The sequence below is a fragment of the Schistocerca serialis genome, chromosome 3 (genome assembly GCF_023864345.2).
Source record: "Schistocerca serialis cubense isolate TAMUIC-IGC-003099 chromosome 3, iqSchSeri2.2, whole genome shotgun sequence".
Classification (NCBI taxonomy): Eukaryota; Metazoa; Arthropoda; class Insecta; order Orthoptera; family Acrididae; genus Schistocerca; species Schistocerca serialis.
This window is the reverse complement of record NC_064640.1, coordinates 586,981,111-587,000,771: the sequence shown is the minus strand read 5'-3', so window position 1 is coordinate 587,000,771 and position 19,661 is coordinate 586,981,111. Positions and strand designations below refer to the sequence as shown.

At 38.6% G+C, this 19,661-nt stretch overlaps 1 protein-coding gene across 3 annotated transcripts in view; it reads right to left on the bottom strand.

Annotated features, from left to right (window-relative positions):
- Positions 1 to 3,062: 3,062 nt before the first annotated feature.
- LOC126470475 (adenosine receptor A1-like) overlaps positions 3,063 to 19,661 on the bottom strand; it is a 184,767-nt gene continuing 168,168 nt past the window's right edge. For all 3 annotated transcript variants that reach the window (XM_050098339.1, XM_050098342.1, XM_050098341.1), the window contains one exon: positions 3,063 to 4,219. In XM_050098339.1, coding sequence (XP_049954296.1) covers positions 3,790 to 4,219 — 430 coding nt within the window. In that variant the 3' untranslated portion in view covers positions 3,063 to 3,789. The remainder of the gene's footprint in view (positions 4,220 to 19,661) is intronic.

Sequence of the window (19,661 nt, the reverse complement as noted above, 5' to 3'; positions counted from 1 at the left end):
TATATTTGTTAGAATAATAATAGCAAAATATTAAGAAATATAAGTAGCCTTAGCTATGGCCTTAACTGGGTCCTATACATTTGAATAACTGCTGAAACATAAACGCTAAATATTTCCTCACAAAACTGCACATACTGTGTTACGTGAAGATTGTAATAAATAAAAATTCTGATTTGTCATAGTTGTGAAATGTAAGCATATAAAAAACTCTTTTAAGGTTTGAAGAACTCTAACAGGCTTACTGAATTAACTGAAGTGATCCTGTTTCACTATAATCAGAAGAATCAGTGTAAGCTGAGATTTCCTGTGTGAAAAAATGCAGCGGAAGAATAAAGAAATATCTTTACTGAGGCAATGAAAGCCTTCCATTAATGAACAGTGAACATAAATACCTCAGATGTTACTAAATACTTTAAACAGTTACTAATACTCATGTAATTTGCCTGTTAGTGGCTAAAATATGGACAACAGGCAGAATGAGGCATAATTGATTTATAGGCAGATTTCAGCAATTTTTACGATCATCAACTGTGCTGTGCATTTGTTTCTTCTAAACAGATGTTACTGCAATAAACTGCTCTAAAATAACCACAATTTTCTTTAATTAGTCACTCCAAATGTCAAGAAAGTTATATGCCACTTCATCAAGCAAAGATAACCACAGAACATGTTAACCCAAAAGTACCTGATCAAAAACGACATTCATCGTACTCTCTAGATATATCTGAGAATATGTAGACGATTTAAAACTTCCTTCTTGAAAAATAGGAAACAGGTAGCCCAATTTAAGAAATGTAGTATTGTATGTACAAATTTCTGTACTGATTGTTTCATAATATTCTTTTGTAGAGCAACTTATTAAAAACTTGATTTTTAACTACTTCATATTACTATTATTAATTAGATGAAGGAGAAAAGAGACAGTTTGGAAAATGGTATACAATAGATATCAATTTAGATACACAAAATAATTTGAAATTCACAACAAATACTTTAGTAGACTCAAATTTTCATCATTCTGTGGTGAGGCAAGAATTACAATCTACACACAAATCATTTTATATCATCTAAATTAACTCAGTTCATCTAGTACCAAGAACCACAGCCAGATTAATTGTGAAAAATAAGTTGATTGTGTAGCAGATAAAATAAAATACTTGTGGTGCTGAGAACCACAAGGGTCTAAAGCACACTGTTATCAGTTTTGAGACTGTGGCATATGTGCATCATCGTGTTACCTGTAGATTGTATGGTGAACCAGCTTCATCTCCATCTATATCCACACTATATCTGTATCCACATTTAATACATGAACATTTACAAAAAAAGTTGTGTCACTGATTTCTTGGATATTCAATTTCCGTATGGTCCAAAGGCACAAAGCATAATTTTGTATTTTTGCACTTCTCAGTTGCCATCTAGGACTGACAACATAATTTAGTGCTACATCATACACGCTGTAGTAATACTTCATAATTAAATGTGTATCAGCAGTTTCACCTGAAACACAGAATGTGTTTAACGAGTATGACGACGAGTACCATGAAGTGTTGAAAAAGGTCATAGTTATTGTGTGTGTGGCACACTTAGTATCTATTCTTTATGTTCTGATTCTAATTTCACATAATCACAAACATTGCAACTCTGAAAAGATATTCTTCTTACTATCCTAAATATATAAATTTTGTGAATTAACATTAATAATACATAAAATCCTAAATATTAATTAATGTTTCATAACATAAAATGGATGCACACTACTCTTCCTACGAAATATAGGATGTTGGAGCTTGGTCGAAACACAGTTCACGCCTATGAGACTGTTGGTTAGCCTATGAATTTCATTTTCACGAACATCTATTTTTCTCCACACTTTGTTTCTGCGCGTAAGGCTCTAATGGTTCTCAGAGCCTCAAGTGGAATGATCATATAAAATTAATTGTTGGTAAGGCGGGTACCAGGTTGAGATTCATTGGGAGAGTGCTTAGAAAATGTAGTCCATCAACAAAGGAGGTGGCTTACAAAACTCTCGTTCGACCTATACTTGAGTATAGCTCATCAGTGTGGGATCCGTACCAGATCGGTTTGACGGAGGAGATAGAGAAGATCCAAAGAAGAGCGGCGCGTTTCGTCACAGGGTTATTTGGTAACCGTGATAGCGTTACGGGGATGTTTAATAAACTCAAGTGGCAGACTCTGCAAGAGAGGCGCTCTGCATCGCGGTGTAGATTGCTCGCCAGGTTTCGAGAGGGTGCGTTTCTGGATGAGGTATCGAATATATTGCTTCCCCCTACTTATACCTCCCGAGGAGATTACGAATGTAAAATCAGAGAGATTAGAGCGCGCACGGAGGCTTTCAGACAGTCGTTCTTCCCGCGAACCATACGCGACTGGAACAGGAAATGGAGGTAATGACAGTGGCACGTAAAATGCCCTCCGCCATACACCTTTGGGTGGCTTGCGGAGTATAAATGTAGATGTAGATGTAGATTTGTTTTGATGCAGGATGTGTTTATGTTCACACCGGTATATCAGTGACAGCGTTGCCTGGTTGATTACGTTTTGGTGTATGTTTGATAACAGTGAGCATGATGTAACGAAAGTTCACATAGTAGATGTGGGTGCACTGTATCTGAAATGTAGAGATCGGACTAAAACGTAGATTCTTCAACTAGAGGTATGATAATGGAAATAAGAACAACTACTTTGTAAGTTATTAATCACTAGAGGTATGCTATGACTGATTATGTAGAAAAATAGAAACACTCACGGATTTAAGCTGGGAATTATGTCCATGAAAGTAAAAAATCTCAAATATATTAATCAAGAAATTAATGCAACAAGAGACAAAATGTAGAAAAAGAAGGAAAGTGAGGGAGACAGAGCTCCGTTTGTGTTTAGTGCAGTAGTTTACACTGAAAAAAATTATGTGTTTGACTGTACATTTAAAAATTCAACAAATAGTTTACAACAAGTAAAACAGGAAAATCGAATGTATATTTGACACAGAAAACAGTTGATCGTAGTTACATCATCAAATTAAAAGGACCAATATGTTCTTATCTCTCTTTCTCTCTCTCTCTCTCTCTCTCTCTCACACACACACACACACACACACAGTGAGACAGAGAAAATTATGTGTGATTACATTATCAACTGTACCCATTTCCAGTTTGTGAATGAGATGTTCACCAATTACTATATCAAAAGAGGATTCTCGAAATTCATGTTTTATTTAGTAAAATTGAAACATAGGGGGTTATTACTAAAAAAAGGTAGGAGTAGAAAGCCAGTGCATAACATCTACCATTTTTGTTACTAATTCTTATTCTAAGAACGTAAGTGTGCTTTATAATGTCCTTCAACTCAGTTATTAATTACAGTCACGTTTTCGAAGATTACACAAACGGTCCCCTTCATAATTATGTCTTTACGCATGTGTAAAATCCGTACTTGTAAGAGGTTCTCTGGTGATAATTTACAACACTATATACACAATAAAAGGAAACGAAATTTGTTCAGACTAGCACTTACTAATTATATGCTATGTCTTTCTTATGCAATGGTAATGTTCTGGATACGTTTCTGACTGTTGCTGAAATGCACTGTGGATGGACATTTTTCAACAGGTTTTGCACATTACACTGCCACTGGCGAAGGACAAACGACATTTTTCAACAGATCGTTTCTCCTGCTACTTCGTCCATTTACAAAATACCCGCAGCACACTTCGCTACGAATCGAATGATGAATCCTCAATGATAAACGAAACACTGGAATGATGGACCACTAAGTAGGAATAATTTGCTCACTCGACGGTGTCCTGCTGCTAGTCCTCCTGTCAGAAACATTACTCTTGACTGCATTACTCAATACAGATTTGTCGTACAGTCCCAGGTCTTGGAGGGTCCTTACAATACACTGACGAACATTCGCGTTCTTCCACGAATAGATGAATGGGTTGACGAGGTAATTGATGTTGGCGAAAGTATAGGCGAGGTTCTGGGCAAGGTCGATGGCTGGGGATGAGATTCCGGAGACCTTAACGAGATAGAGAAGCGTGTAGGGCGCCCAGCATCCCAGGTAGACGCAGGTAACGAGAAGGAGGACGCGAGCAGACTTGGTGTTCATGGTGCGTCGCAGCACGTTGGCCGCCGACCCCCCGGGGCATGGCTGGTTGTCGCCCGTCAGTCGTCGGCACTTCACCGCAACTGCCTCCCTGCAGGACACACAAGCATTCTCATCACTCTCATAGGCGAAACAAAACGAAAAGAGTATAATTCTACCTACTTCAAAGGCACTTCAGTGGGTGGGCACAAAATATTAACAAAATTTATACGCTGTTTCAGCGGGTTGACAGTGGGAAAGGTTTAGTAAAGAGTCCAGGGCGGGAAAAGCAGTCATTACATATTTTTTGCCCTCACCTTTAGTGCTGCTTGCAGAGAAGATGTCAGACTAGTTCAAATATGTACCATCATTATCGTCAGTGAGTTTGACAGAAGAATCTGGTTCCGCCACTTCTTAGTAAAAGTTTTTCTGATTTTGAGTCACCTGATGCCAGAAACGACATTTTTATTGTTCTTAATATCTCACTTACACACAGAGTAATACATTTTTAGAATTTAAAAGTTTAAACAACAACTTTTTGTCTACAAATGTACTTCCTTGTAGTGTTTTCGGTTTGCTCGTTTCATCTGTGAACTACTAATGTCAGCGGCATGTAAGAGCGGGAGAATAGGCCACACTACTTGTCCGGAAGAGTGACCCAGTGTTGTATCCCTATAAGAGTTAGTTAATTCCACACAGGATGTTCGGAAATTCCTGTTACAAACTTCTAGAACTTGTAAAGGTGAACGAATACATAATATATTGAACAGGAACACATGCTCGGAAACATACTGTTTCCGTGCTGCAGTCGTTTGAAAGCGTGTTTTTTAGGTAAATATGCAACAGTGTAGTGATGGTGGAGGAAGTTACGTCGAAATAACTACTTCATTTGACTTCTATCCTATATCTCTGACCTGGTTCGAGCAACAATCACGTATCTGAGTGTTGGAGCAACATGATTGAGTTCACGTTTGCAGAATACACCGACATGATCCTTTTGAATGGCAAAGCTTACGATAGTGGAAGAGCTGCTCGTCGCCCTTGTCAAGAACGTTCTCCAAAATATCCGACTGCTTCGCATACCCTTTTTTCCACAATTACGCAACTTCTTCGAGGGAGGGTGCCTTAACTGTCAGCAAGCGTGACTGTGGTGCTCGATGGAGACGTCTCACATCCGACTTGCAAGATCCCGTACTGCATCACCTTCAAGAGAACCATTCAACGACTACCGGAGCCATTCCTTTGGTTATTAATGAGCGGAACTGCAAAACAAGTAATAAACTGGCTCATGCCGAATCAGTTACTTGTAAAAGTGGTCACGTTACCAAAATATTTTCAAATAATTGTAGCACGGAAACGGTACGTTTCTGGACATGGGTTCTAATTCAGGATATTATCTACTTACTCCCCTCTACTAGTCCTAGAAGCTTGTAACACTAATTTCCGAAACTTTGTATGCCATGATGGTATTAGTGATCAGATTCACTTATAAACCTACTTATATACAAACTGTCATTCGTCATTCTATAGCCCTGTCACGATTTAGAACTAATTACTTTGTCATATTTAAAACTGTCCCTGTTCAGGTAAATTGGGCCTAGTGAAAAATACTATTGAAAATGGTCTCCTCCAGCCGTTTGGTACTGTTTCAGGTACTAAGGACATCAAGATGCCAAGAAACGGCGTCCAGAATTCGGAAGGACGAACATGGGATGCTGTTGCGATGTCACTGGCCAAAAAACCCCACTAGGTAGTGGAAAATGCCCGCTACGTACGTCTTCCGAGATATGCACACAGTTCCCATATATTATTTCCCTTTCCATATAAAAATATTTTATATGACACCTTATAGTATGTAGATTCAAACTGTGTAAGCGGCAAGCTTCTATCAGTAAAATTATTTGTTGAAAATTCAGTTTCCTTTAGAGTGGCCTCTTTATCACACCTTCCATCAATAATTTTCCGGGTTGGTGGAGAAGCGCAAACTGAGATAGGGAAACTCGATTCTGGACTAAAAGTCGGAATTTATACATCAAAATGTGAAATTCCATGTACGCACAGTCTGATGATCATAAGAAATCAGGTAGACACACTTTTGTAATATGTAATCTTATTTATCTGTGCAACTTGCATCATTAATTCACACCTGTTGTTGAAAGTGGCATAAGGCAGCTCCTAAGCAGGCGTGCTATCGTCACACGTAGTTCTCTCATACCAACACGAACAATCCCAATGATTATTGGTAAATGACGCACCCAACGACAAATTATTTTAAAATGCTTTATTTCAGTGCATAAACGGATTCATGCTATCACGTCCATATTTAGACGTCTAATGTTTACGATTACATTAGTGTTTCGTTCAGCAGCATGTCCTCGGCGCCTTCAGAGTCATCCAGTGGACAGCGCTTTGTCCCGGTGCGGGCCTCACACATTTCCAGGACAGTGCATAATCTGTTACAGTTGAAACAGCACACGTATTCTAAAAAATCACTTCATAATATTCTTCATGTCAGTTTTTGATTCACACATGTGCTTTACATTTGATGTTTTTGTTTTGTGTAAACAAGAACATCGAATTTAAAGCAAATGCGTGAAGCTCAGACTGACATGAAGAATATTATGACGTGTTTGTGTGAGGCAGTCATGTATTCAGAATATGCATGCTATTTGAACAGATTATACTTTATCTTGCAAGAATATAAGGACCATTGCTCCGTGACAGTCCCATCATTCATTGAAAACGTAATGTGGGTTATCTGAAAACAACCAGTCCGAATGTTTGGAAGTCAGCTTTCAGCATTTCGTAATCTGCACTGTTATTGACCAGGAGAAAAATGTTCTTTGATGAACTTCATGGCTCTGTAGCGAAAAATTGTAGGCCACCTGTTCGACATAGCAATAGGCAGCTGCAGAATGTGGTTCACTTTAAGTCCTCTTTTTCTATAGTGGTGTGGATAATGGGAAAAATCATATGCTGATATCACCAAATTACAGCTGTTATCTCTTATCCTCTCCCTCCTGCTCTTCTTCGTCTTCTTCTGTTCTTTTCCTCTGTACATAAATTGAAGTCACTTGCTCGCGACCTTCTGTATATGCAGTCTTATCTCGGGAACTGCTGTAGGAATTTAGATCTAGTGTTGACTAATAGAAACATCGATAAATGGGGACGGTTTCTGTATGTAATTTACAAATATTCCTACAAATTTTCTGAATTATGATTAAGTAAATTTAAGTTGTGAAATCTATTATTTTACCACCTAGCGAACAGCCACCACAACTGGGGATAGCCGTGGTGACCCGGGAACGCAGCAAGCGACATCTAGTTGACATATGGTGTGGGGGCGTAGCAAAAGACCATGTAGCTGGAGACTGGAACGTTGTAGAATAGAATCTCGTCTGGTCGACTTTTTTTCACTCTGCATTTTAACCTAGCATTCATCTGTCAGTGATAAGGAAATATTCATTTCGAAATATGACAATTTCGTATTGTCAGTTTCTGTTTCTCTCAGGTATGCAAACGTAGTTCACAATCTTAATTCACTGGAAGCAGTTCAGAAAACTGGTAGTAAGCTACCTAACTTTGAAGCATGGTAATAACTACGAGCAATAACGAAAAGATAACCATCTCGTCAACACACTGTGACGTGAGATTTACAGTTTAAAATAATGCAATATTTTATCCAACAGTTTCCCTACAATCGTCTAAGAACAATTATTTGGTGAAAAAACTTGCGAAACAAAAATGTGTTTATCTTATTTTTTATGCTACAAGTAAAACGTTTTCCGAGAAACTAATTCAACAACTTTTGCCACTTTGCTTTATTTCAGCTCTCTGCTGTGTTTGAATCAAACCTAGATGTGGACTCGATTCTTTTTGTGAGACATCAGAGAATGCTACCATAACGGGTCCACTACAAGGAACTGCGGTAGTGAGTCTCAACAGTGCGTACTAGCTTTCACAACAGGTGTGCTGCAAAACTTGCTAAACATGTACATGATGTATCTAGAATGAAATTTTCACTCTACAGCGGAGTGTGCGCTGATATGAAACTTCCTGGCAGATTAGAACTGTGTGCCGGACCGAGACTCGAACTCGGGACCTTTGCCTTTCGCGGGCAAGCGCTCTGCCGACTGATCTACCCAAGCACGACTCACGCCCCGTTCTCACAGCTTCAATTCCGCCAGTACCTTGTCTCCTACCTTCCAAACTTTAGAGAAGCTCTCCTGCGAACCATGCAGAACTAGCACTCCTGAAAGAAAGGATATTGAGGAGACATGGCTTAGTCACAGCCTGTGGCTAAGCCATGTCTCCGCAATATCCTTTCTTTCAGGAGTGCTAGTTCTGCATGGTTCTCAGGAGAGCTTCTGTAAAGTTTGGAAGGTAGGAGACGAGGTACTGGCGGAATTGAAGCTGTGAGGACGGGGCGTGAGTCGTGCTTGGGTAGATCAGTCGGCAGAGCGCTTGCCCGCGAAAGGCAAAGGTCCCGAGTTCGAGTCTCGGTCCGGCACACAGTTTTAATCTGCCAGGAAGTTTCATGTACATGATGTATGTTTTATCTTTTCTTTTCTTTATTTGTGCCACATCAGCCAGCTTCCAGCTCCCGATAATACTGAATCACGCACACGCACACACACCCATGATTAGTATAAAATGTTTACATTCGTTGTTAACATATTACTTACATCACGATGTGCTCCAATCACTTCCATAAGCTGTCAGTCCAAATAGTAATTCAGTATAGAACACACAGCACCCCGCCTCCAGGCAACTTTTCTGGTGCACTGCTTACATTGCAGAAGTTATATGAAGGTGGAGATAGTCCGTTATTTAACGTTGTTCTCTGTAATTTAGTCATATCTCTACGCAGTGGCCGCAAGCAAAATATGTTACGCCACATGAATCATCTGTCCGTAGATACTAAATGCTACGCATGCGGATGTACGTTCAAATCTCCTCCCGAACTACCGAATCGATGTCAACCGTACTTGGTACACATACCAGTCGCTATCTGGAAACATGCGATGTGGTGGTTGGAACCACCTACCTCTCAAAGTGCACACGCGACTTCCAACGGATTTTAAAAATAATTTAAAACATTATCTAAAATTTATCTCGCTTGCATGCTTAATTTCAGATATTTAACACATTATCTCATGTGTGACCTAAGACGTCAGAGAATACAGGGGAGTAACCCAGAGTGAACATAATCTGGTTAACTATAAAATTGTATTTCCATATGTAAATATAAAAAGTAAATAAGAAATTGTTAATGAAGAGGAAGTATTTAAAACTGAAATAAAAATCTGAAATCGTAACGTACATAGCCTAGGAAATGAACGTACGGTATATTTATTAAAAAAAGTTTAGATGAAAGTTTAACTGAACCAGAATTCGACAGTACAGATATGCAGTATAAATTTATTGCTAATGCTCTACGTCAGGCAGCCAAAAAAGCCCTTGGTGAAGAAATTAAGTATGAGAAAAAAATCTTTATACTATTCTGATACAAAAATAGAGAAAGAGGTACAAATAAAGATAGAAAAATATTTAAAATGGCTAAATACACAAAGTATCCAGGACACGATAGAATTAAGAGCACAACAAGCAAAAATTAGTAAAATGGTGACAACAAAAAATAATAATTGGGAATATACCTGTAATAAAGTGAATAATTTAATTAGAGGTAAGGGAGGCTCAGAGCCATGGAAGATTTTTGGATACACGTAATAACGATACAGAAGAAACAGAAAATAATGGCAGCATTTCACTGGTCATAGAAATAATAAAAAAATAAATTATAACGAAGTGTTACTGTAATTGCAGAAGTACCATCTGAACTGGTGAAATATGATATAGATCAGTAACATGAACTTTGGAGAAGCCTTTTTGAAAAATGCTTAAATGGCAAGCCCATTCAAGAAGACTGGAAAGTAGGATATATATATATATATATATATATATATATATATATATATATATATATGTGTGTGTGTGTGTGTGTGTGTGTGTGTGTGTGTGTGTGTGTGTGTATGTATGTATGTATGTATGTATATATATATATGTATACAGGGTGATTCAAAAAGAATACCACAACTTTAGGAATTTAAAACTCTGCAACGACAAAAGGCAGAGCTAAGCACTATCTGTCGGCGAATTAAGGGAGCTATAAAGTTTCATTTAGCTGTACATTTGTTCACTTGAGGATCTGTTGACTAGGCGTCAGCGTCAGTTGATGCTAAGATGCCGACCGCTCAACAGAAAGCTTTTTGTGTTATTGAGTACGGCAGAAGTGAATTGACAACAGTTGTTCAGCGTGCATTTCGAACGAAGTATGGTGTTAAACCTCCTGATAGGTGGTGTATTAAACGATGGTATAAACAGTTTACAGAGAATGGGTGTTTGTGCAAAGGGAAAAGTTCTGGACGGCCGAGAACGAGTGATGAAAATGTAGCACGCATCCAGCAAGCATTTGTTCGCAGCCCAGGAAAATCGACTCGCAGAGCTAACAGAGAGCTGCAAATTCCACAATCAACTGTATGGAGAGTCCTACGAAAAAGGTTAGTTATGAAACCGTATCGTCTGAAATTGGTTCAAGCACTGTCTGCAGCTGATAAGATTAAAAGAATCGATTTCTGTGATTTTATCCTTGCTCAAATGGAAACAGATGAATCTTTTGTTTCAAAGATTGTGTTTAGTGATGAATCAACTTTCCACACTAACGGGAAAGTCAACCGTCACAATGTCTGTATATGGGGCACTGAGAATCCGCGGGAAACAACTCAGTATGAACGTAACTCGGTAACTCGCCTAAGGTGAACGTTTTCTGTGCCATTTCAGCCAATTAAGTTTTTGGTCCCTTTTTGTTCGAAGGTGCTACTGTAACTGGACTACAGTATCTGGAGATGTTAGAGAATTGGCTGTTCCCTCAGCTCGAACAAGAAGCACAACAATTCATATTTCAGCAGGATGGAGCGCCACCACATTGGCACTTATCTGTCCGTAACTACCTGAACGTCAACTACCTGAGGCGATAGATCGGCCGACAGGCAGCCCGTGACAGAGCACTTCATCACTGGCCTCCAAGAAGCCCTGATCTTACCCCCTGCGATTTTTTATTATGGGGGTATGTTAAGGACATGGTGTTTCGGCCACCTCTCCCAGCCACCATTGATGATTTGAAACGAGAAATAACAGCAGCTATCCAAACTGTTACGCCTGATATGCTACAGAGAGTGTGGAACGAGTTGGAGTATCGGGTTGATATTGCTCGAGTGTCTGGAGGGGGCCATATTGAACATCTCTGAACTTGTTTTTGAGTGAAAAAAAAACCTTTTTAAATACTCTTTGTAATGATGTATAACAGAAGGTTATATTATGTTTCTTTCATTAAATACACATTTTTAAAGTTGTGGTATTCTTTTTGAATCACCCTGTATATATCAATAATCCACATGAAAGGAAGGAAAGATGAGTGCGAGAACTACAGAGGAATAACTGTAACTAATGTATTTAACAGACTTTAAGGAAGGACTGTCAAACAATTTTTGGAAACAGAGTGTAATGAAATGAAGGCCGAGGTACAGGCTGGCTTCAGAGCAGGGATATCAATTATAAATCATATATTCTGTTTGAAACAAATAATTGAAAAGAAAAATATTAGAAATCCACCCCATCATTTAGTGTTTGTAGGTGTAGAAAAAGCGTAAGATAATATATCCATATGTAAGTTGTGGAGAGCTTGAAACGCGTATAATATACATTCTATCGTAATTAAAGCAGTTCGGAACCTTTACGAAAGCTGTATAGCAAGAATAAACGTACAAAATTATCTCTCACCTGGATTTAAAGATTCAAAAAGATTACATCAATGATGCAATCTGTCGACAACACTTTACAAATTACATACAGAAAAAGCGTTGGAAAACTGGAAAAGAACATGTAAAATCATGAGGATCCCAGTAAACGATACTGCGATGTATTCAGTACAATTTGCTGATGGCCAACTAATTTTGGCACAAGGTGAAGAAGACATACAGTAGATTACAGGGAAATTAATATAGAAAATGGGGACTTCAGGTCAACAGGTATAAAACAAAATATATGGTAATAGAGGACAAAACCCATGATCTGACTCTATAAAAAGGGATGGGAACTACTACACACACTGAAGAGTACAAATCTCCATGAGTCAATAGCACTCAAGATGGAAAACAAGGCAAGGAAATTAATTCAAGAATAAATGCTGGGAAGTACACTATGGGAACAGTAAACGGTATTTTATGGAACCAACAGATTAGAAGGGAAACCAAAAGAAAAATCTTCAACAGAGCTATCAGAAGCTTTATGACATATGGATCAGAAGTATGGACAGTCAAATCGAAAAAAGTAACATTGTTGATGACAACGGAGATTGACTTTTGGAGGCGATCCGCAGGGATGCCTAGGCGAGAAAGAATGAGAAATGAAGTCATCAGGAAGAACATGAACGTTACAAATTCAGTTGCAGATTTTATAGAAGAAAAACAGATGTTGTGGTATGGACATACAAGAAGATTCCCACAGAGAATTATGAAATGGGAGCCCCAGGGAGAAAGAATGGAGGGAGACCGCCGACTACATAGATTCAAGGAATTCCGGCCTCTATCAGAAGAAGAAATACTGAAGAAAATTTATGGAGAGATAGACACAAATGCAGGATGAAAATCAAATTTGACGTGTAATCTTGGGGCACCGAAAAATCTAATACGTGACCTCGTGAAACTGGATAATAATAGTAAAACCTCGATTAATTAAAGGACTGGGGCTTCACTCGTTACTTACTATCTGGAAAGAAGCTCTGTGTGACTAAGAATCCCCTACATCTGATAGGAGTAGGAATGAAAAGGGAGGGGGGCATTTAAGCGTAATTCAGAAACAGTTGGAGCACTTTCGACAAAATTTATTGGGTGCATGACTTATTGGTATTAAACTGCTGTGGGAGTAAGATTCCCCACTAGCACTAGGGTTGGAGGTGTGAATGAGAAGGGGTGACATAAAAATGTTCGGAGTTAATACGTTGGTATTTATTTTGTGTATTTAGTTGACCTGGAAATGTTTTAAAAGTATGAGGCGCAATTTGTTTCTAATTTCAGCTATTCATTGTGTCAACCAGGTCGCAAGTTTGAGTACTGCAGTGAGTCAATAATTTTCTCGACGAGTTGCGGGACCAAAGATCAAGCCACATAGCTGAATACTACAGATAAATTTAAATCCTGTGCGGGACGTACGGTATCAAATTGCAGAGAATCAGACATATAAGTATGTAATACATAACGGGCGATCAAAAAGTTTCTGTTTGAAGGACGTACAGTCCAGAATCGGTATGCCAGTCAAATAATATGGCCGTGAGTACTGAGACAATCATCCTACCTACGGACCAGCTTGAAGACACCAGTTTGATAAAACACCGTGTCCTGCTGCGTGAAGTCGTCCGTAACAGCCTGTTGAGCATCATCATCCGACAGGAATTGCCTACTCTTCAATGCCTTTCTGAGGGACAGAAGGCTTAATAATCGCTTATATACTCGCATTAGAGCCGCGTTACGTTGCATATACGCTGCATCAACGCCGTCAAACGGAAAGTTTTTGATCGGCCTTATTTGTCACATACGCATGTATTCAACACCTCTTCTAAACCTGTGGATCGATTTCATTATAACTAGGAAACATATTACTTACTTTCTGGAAAGAAATACTGCTACCCCGCGTGGTCTGAGGTGTGCTGTCACGGTCCGCGCGGCTTCCACCGTCGGAGGTTCGAGTCCTACCTCGGGCGTGGGTGCGTGTGTGTTGTCCTTAGCGTAAGTTAGTTTAAGTTAGATTACGTAGTGCGTAACCTTAGGGACCGATGACCTCAGCAGTTTGGTCCCATAAGACCTTAACACAAATTTTTACTGCTGTGGTAAAAAGCACCAAATTCCCGTTGGGGGGGGGGGGGGGGGGCGTTGGGGGTGATAACGGGGTGATGGACAGAGGAAGGCATGGAGGAGGTGGACAGAGGGAGGGACATTGACCGAGATGGGAGGATGGGTAGAAAGAGAAGGAAGGAGGAGTTGGATACAGCGATGGGGGAGAAGTAGACGGCAGAAAGAGGGGGAAGGAGGAGATAGACTAATAGAAGATTTGGACAAATAAATACCTGGGCAAAGCCCGGTTTCTCAGGTAGCTGAAACATATTTTAGTTTATGTGAGTACAACTTTACTAAGGTTTTAATGTAAAGGCGGCCGAACATATCAGATCGGGTCTCACGGACCAAATTCCATAGGCACGTAAATTTTGGTGGTCATAAATTGTATTCCCAAGACATGTCCGGTACCATTCTAAAACTGATGTACTGATAAATAAAGCTACTACCGGTACTAATACTATTACCACTACTACTACAAGCTAATCACCGTCGATTGGAACATACTATAGGAGCATACGATATGGTGCTGACGGAAACATTCATGTAATCAAAAACTTGAGCCATCTAAAGGCTGCGATGATAACCCTAAAGCTGTTACGGAATTGAAGTAAAGTATTTTAAAAGCATCTGTGGCTGTTTTTGTTATTCACCAACAATTACTAATGGTCGCTGAATTCATAAGACTCAGCATGGGAGAAATAACCCCACTGTCATTCGATGCATAAGAGTGCGGACTTCCTCTTTTCTTATCTTCAATGTTCATCAGTTAAGTAATAGCGTCATCATAATTCCGGGTATATACGTGTTTCCAGGTCATAATTTTAAGGAAAACTGATGGGTTCCTGTAGCATATGACCTGTATATATTGCTGGAAATAGCCCTCGTCTTCTGTGGGAAACTGTGGCGGGCCAACCGCAAATTTAGAAGATACGTTCCTCGCTGGAGGAGACAGAATGGACAGGCAGCACCAAGACTTAAGCGTCTGAATCTGAAGTCCTAAATCCTTTAAAGTTAGCGAGGGTACACGCTCTTTCACCAGAGGAGGGATGTGATGAATCTGTAATAGGTTACTTTACACGGGAATCTTGCACTTCTCTCGAACTTCTTATATGTATTCTACTACCAGTTTCGATCATTACAAGTATAATAATGAAAATAACGATTACATGAAATTACATTTATAAATCTTAAATTATCAACCGTATACATAACATGAACGAAATATTAAAATAAATTTCTGGAAACGTAATTTTTCTTTGAAGTCAAAACCATCTAAATATGCCAAATGAATTGCACAAATAGTAACAATACCGAATGTGATCAGCAAAGAATATAAAGTGAAGTTTGTTGTCATTCATTGAAACAACCGTAGCAATCGGTGTCACAGAATTAAAAAGTATTGTTAATGAAAAATTTAAGGGAGTCAATAAAAGGTGTGTATATTATTCTCAGTAATTAATTTTGAAGAGACTTACTATATTCAGTTAAGAACACGTAAGAAGTTTTCCAAACAACATTTGCATTAGCTATTCGAAGTGTCACAAAAATAGAAAGCTAGCGAAAACTTTCGGCAAAGGTACTGTCATCTGAAAGCGCACAATAACCTATTTGTGAGAGAAAAAATATTTTTTGCTGCGTCATTACCAAGGTAAGGCATTTATACGCTTTCAGAGTCATTTAATCATCTTCCGTAAAAGTAAGGGAATTTTGTTTCATTTGAATCGAACTAGAATGACAACTCTAAAGGAACGAAAATTTATTCGTTATTCACACACCATTTTAGCTATATTTTAATGTCTCTAGAGTGTGCCAAGAATATGATGTTAAGGATTTTCAGGCCAGGACATAGTTAATGTCGATTTTACAGATTGATAATACTTGCACTGGCAGAACTGTACCCTCGGAGAGTACGCGTTTTTGTGTGTTATTATGCATAAATTGTGGATATTTCATCAATGAATATCACTCCAGTAAAGAGAACCACGAGGCCGCCCTACAGTGTCATACCTTCATGAATGTAGCTGGTATGTAAGAGAAATTACACAAATTTTTGCCGAGTGTGCGTGAAATGTTATAGCGACGAATACTACTTCTGGGAGTGTGTTACTCAGCGGAAAAAACCACAGGAGAGTTTGCCTGGTACACTCTCTGAAAGGGTTGCCTTTTTTGAACTGGAATTTCATCAGCTCTCCTTTGGAATGGCACAGCGAGGAGAAACAGAGGTTGAGGAACCGCACTAATATTTGTTAGGTGTGCAATGCGACTATCAGGTGTTTACGTTGGACGTTTAGCATTAGAGAGAACGTGGATGGTGAGTTGGCTGTCCTTACGAAGGAAAAAGAAAAACCTGCAAATGCGAGTAGGACTCGGACTCAGAGGGTTTCGTACAACTTAATTATGTATGTAGGTAATTCATTCATCCCGAGATTCGAGTATCTCGACGATTTTTCCCTGTTATCGAGATCGATACTGGCAAGATATCTAGCTGGAGAATTTCAAGACTTTCGATAACGTGTAAATTTTGAGTCTGAAGTTTAAATTTTTGTTTGATTTCGCGTTCAATATCGTAATTTTTCTTTTACTTCGTTAATTTTGGAGTTATACCAACATGCTTTGCTATATGGTTTGGTATCTTGTTTTATTTAACACGGCTAGTTCCGTAGCACCAAATATCCGAGCTCACTGAACACGCCAGTACATGAAATTACAACATGAAATTAATAAAAGATAAAACACAATGTTTATGAACCCAAAAAAGGCAAGCCATAAATTTACGTAAATGTAATCAACAATATAAAACAGGAATCAGCTTAATTATTCAAGAAACATCTCGACAGGATAGGAGTAATCTACGAGGAAACTCTTCGGCTTCGACTTTAAAGCGCGGGAATTACTGCTAAGATTTTTGAATTGTTGTCTTAGCTTATCGAAAATGGATGCAGAAGTATACTGCACACATTCTTGTACAAGAGTGATGGAAGACCGATCATAATGCAGACTGGATTTCCGTCAAGTACTAACTTAGTGAAAGCTTCTAATTCTAGGGAATAAGCTAATATTGTTAGTGAGAAACGACAGTAAAGAATATACACATTGAGAGACCGATGTCTGAGTACACAAACTAGTGAACAGGGGTCGACAAGTGGTTCGCGAACTTACACCATCTATTGGCCGAGCCGCCCGTTTCTGAGTCAAAAATATCCTTTTGAGAACGTGAAGAAGTACTCCAAAATATAATACCATAAGTCATAAGCGAATGACAATAAGAAAAGTAGACTACCTTTCATGTCGAACTATCACTTACTTCAGATACTGTTCGAATAGGAAAAATGGCAGCATTAAGTCTTTGAACAAGATCGTCAACGTGACCTTTCCACGACAGTTACTGTTCGAATAGTAAAAATGGCAGAATTAAGTCACTGAACAAGGTCCTGAACATGGCTTTCCACGGCAGTTTACTATCTATCTGAACACCTAGAAATCTGAACCGTTCATTTTCACCTATCATATGCCCATTCTGCGAAATTAAAACGTCGGATTAAAACTGAGTCTTACTGTCATTTATAATTAATTTGTTTTCTACAAGCCATGAAATTATGCCATGAACTGCACTGTTGGAAACAGTGGCAATGTTGCACACAGTTTCCTTTACTACCAAGCTAGCGTCACCAGCAAACACAAATATTTCAGAATCACCTTAGCACTAGAGGGCATATCATTTATACAAATAAGGAACTGGAGGCTCCCAGGACTGTTCCCTGGGGTACACCCAGTTTGACTGTGCCCCACTCAGACCCTACATCATAGCCATTAAATGATTTTTTGCTGTCTATTGTTAAAGTAAGAGATGAACCAATTGTAAGCTACTCCCCGTATTCCATAACAGACCAACTTTTGGGGCAATATTTTGTATCAACACAATCAAACGCCATAGTTAGGTCAAAAAAGATGCCTAGCGTTCGAAACCTTTCATTAAATACATCCAGTACCTCACAGAGAACAGAGAATATAGCATTTTCAATTGTTAAGCCACTTCTAAAACGGAACTGTATATTTGATAGCAAATTAGGCGAAATTAAATGATCACTTATCCTTACATACACAGCTTTTTAATAACTTTAGCAAACACTGATGGCAAAGAAGTAGGTCTAAAGTTTTTCTACATTATCCCTTCCCCCTTTTTATAATGTGGCTTTACTACTGAGTACTTTAATCGTTCAGGAAACTTAACACTCTTAAAGGATAAATTACAAATATGGCTAAGTACAGGGCTAACATGTGCAGCATAGTACTTTGATATTCTGCTAGGTACTCCATCATATCCATGACAGTGCTTAGTCTGCAGTGATGTAATTTTCTCCCTTGTCAGTAACACAGAGGAATATTTCAGACATCAGTCTTGCAAACGCATTTTCCAAGAGAGTTATATTATTCCATAGAAACAAGGTTTTTATTTAATTCACCAGAAATTTTCAGGAAGTGGTTATTAAATGCTGTACGTATATCTGACTGATGAGTAACAGTAATATTTTATTACTAACTGACTTTATATCGTCGAACTTGTGTTGCTAACCAGACGTTTCCGTCACGACTGACCATATGGTTTTAACTTTATCCTGTGAATTAGCTATTGTATTTGCATACCACATACTCTTTGTCTTCCTAACAGCGTTTGAAGCACCTTAAAATACTGTTTGTAATGAACTACTGTAGCCCGATTGTGACTACTTCTAACAGTCTGACATAATTTTCACTTTGTTCTGCGCGATATCCTTATACCACTAGTTAGCCACCCAGGCTGCCTTTTACTGCTAGTACCCTGTATAACATTGTAACGGAAGGCAACTTTTAAAAAGCATGAGAAATGAGTTAAGGAAAATATTATATTTGTCATCTATGTTATTGGACTATGAACATCTTGCCACTATTGTTCCTCAACAACGATGTTTAAAAAACCCTCTATTGCCGTTGGATTAGCTTGCCTAAATAGTCTGTAATTATATATAAGACTACAAAAACCTTATAGTGTTAAAATTTTTGCGTCATGATCTGAAAGGCCTTTCACCCTTTCACTAACAGAATGCCGATCTAGTAATGAAGAATGAATAAAGGTATTTTTTACGTCTGTGCTACTGTTCTCCTGTACCGTGGTTGGAATGAACATAGCCTGAATCAGATCATATGAATTTAGGAGATCTTCCAAAATCTTTTTTCTTCCGCAATCACATACAAAAGTGATATTGAAGGCACAACGTATAACAGATTTTTCGTACTTCCTATAAAGTGAATCAAGAACCCTCTTTAACTTGAGCAGAAATGATCCGAAGCCAGCGTTAGGTGACATGTAAACAACAATAATTAGAAGTTTGGTTTCACGAAATTTAACTGCCTCTGCACGACATTCATATACTTGTTCAGTGCAGTGTCAAGATACGTCTCCGGACTCAAATGGAATACGGTTTTTTACTTATATGGCCACTCCCCCACTCTGTATAGAACTTGAAAAACAGCCAGTTAATCTGTTTCCTGGTGATGGGAGCCTCTGAATTGTCAAATTATTTAATTGGTGCTTCGATATACCAGTAATGTTAGTCAACATATACA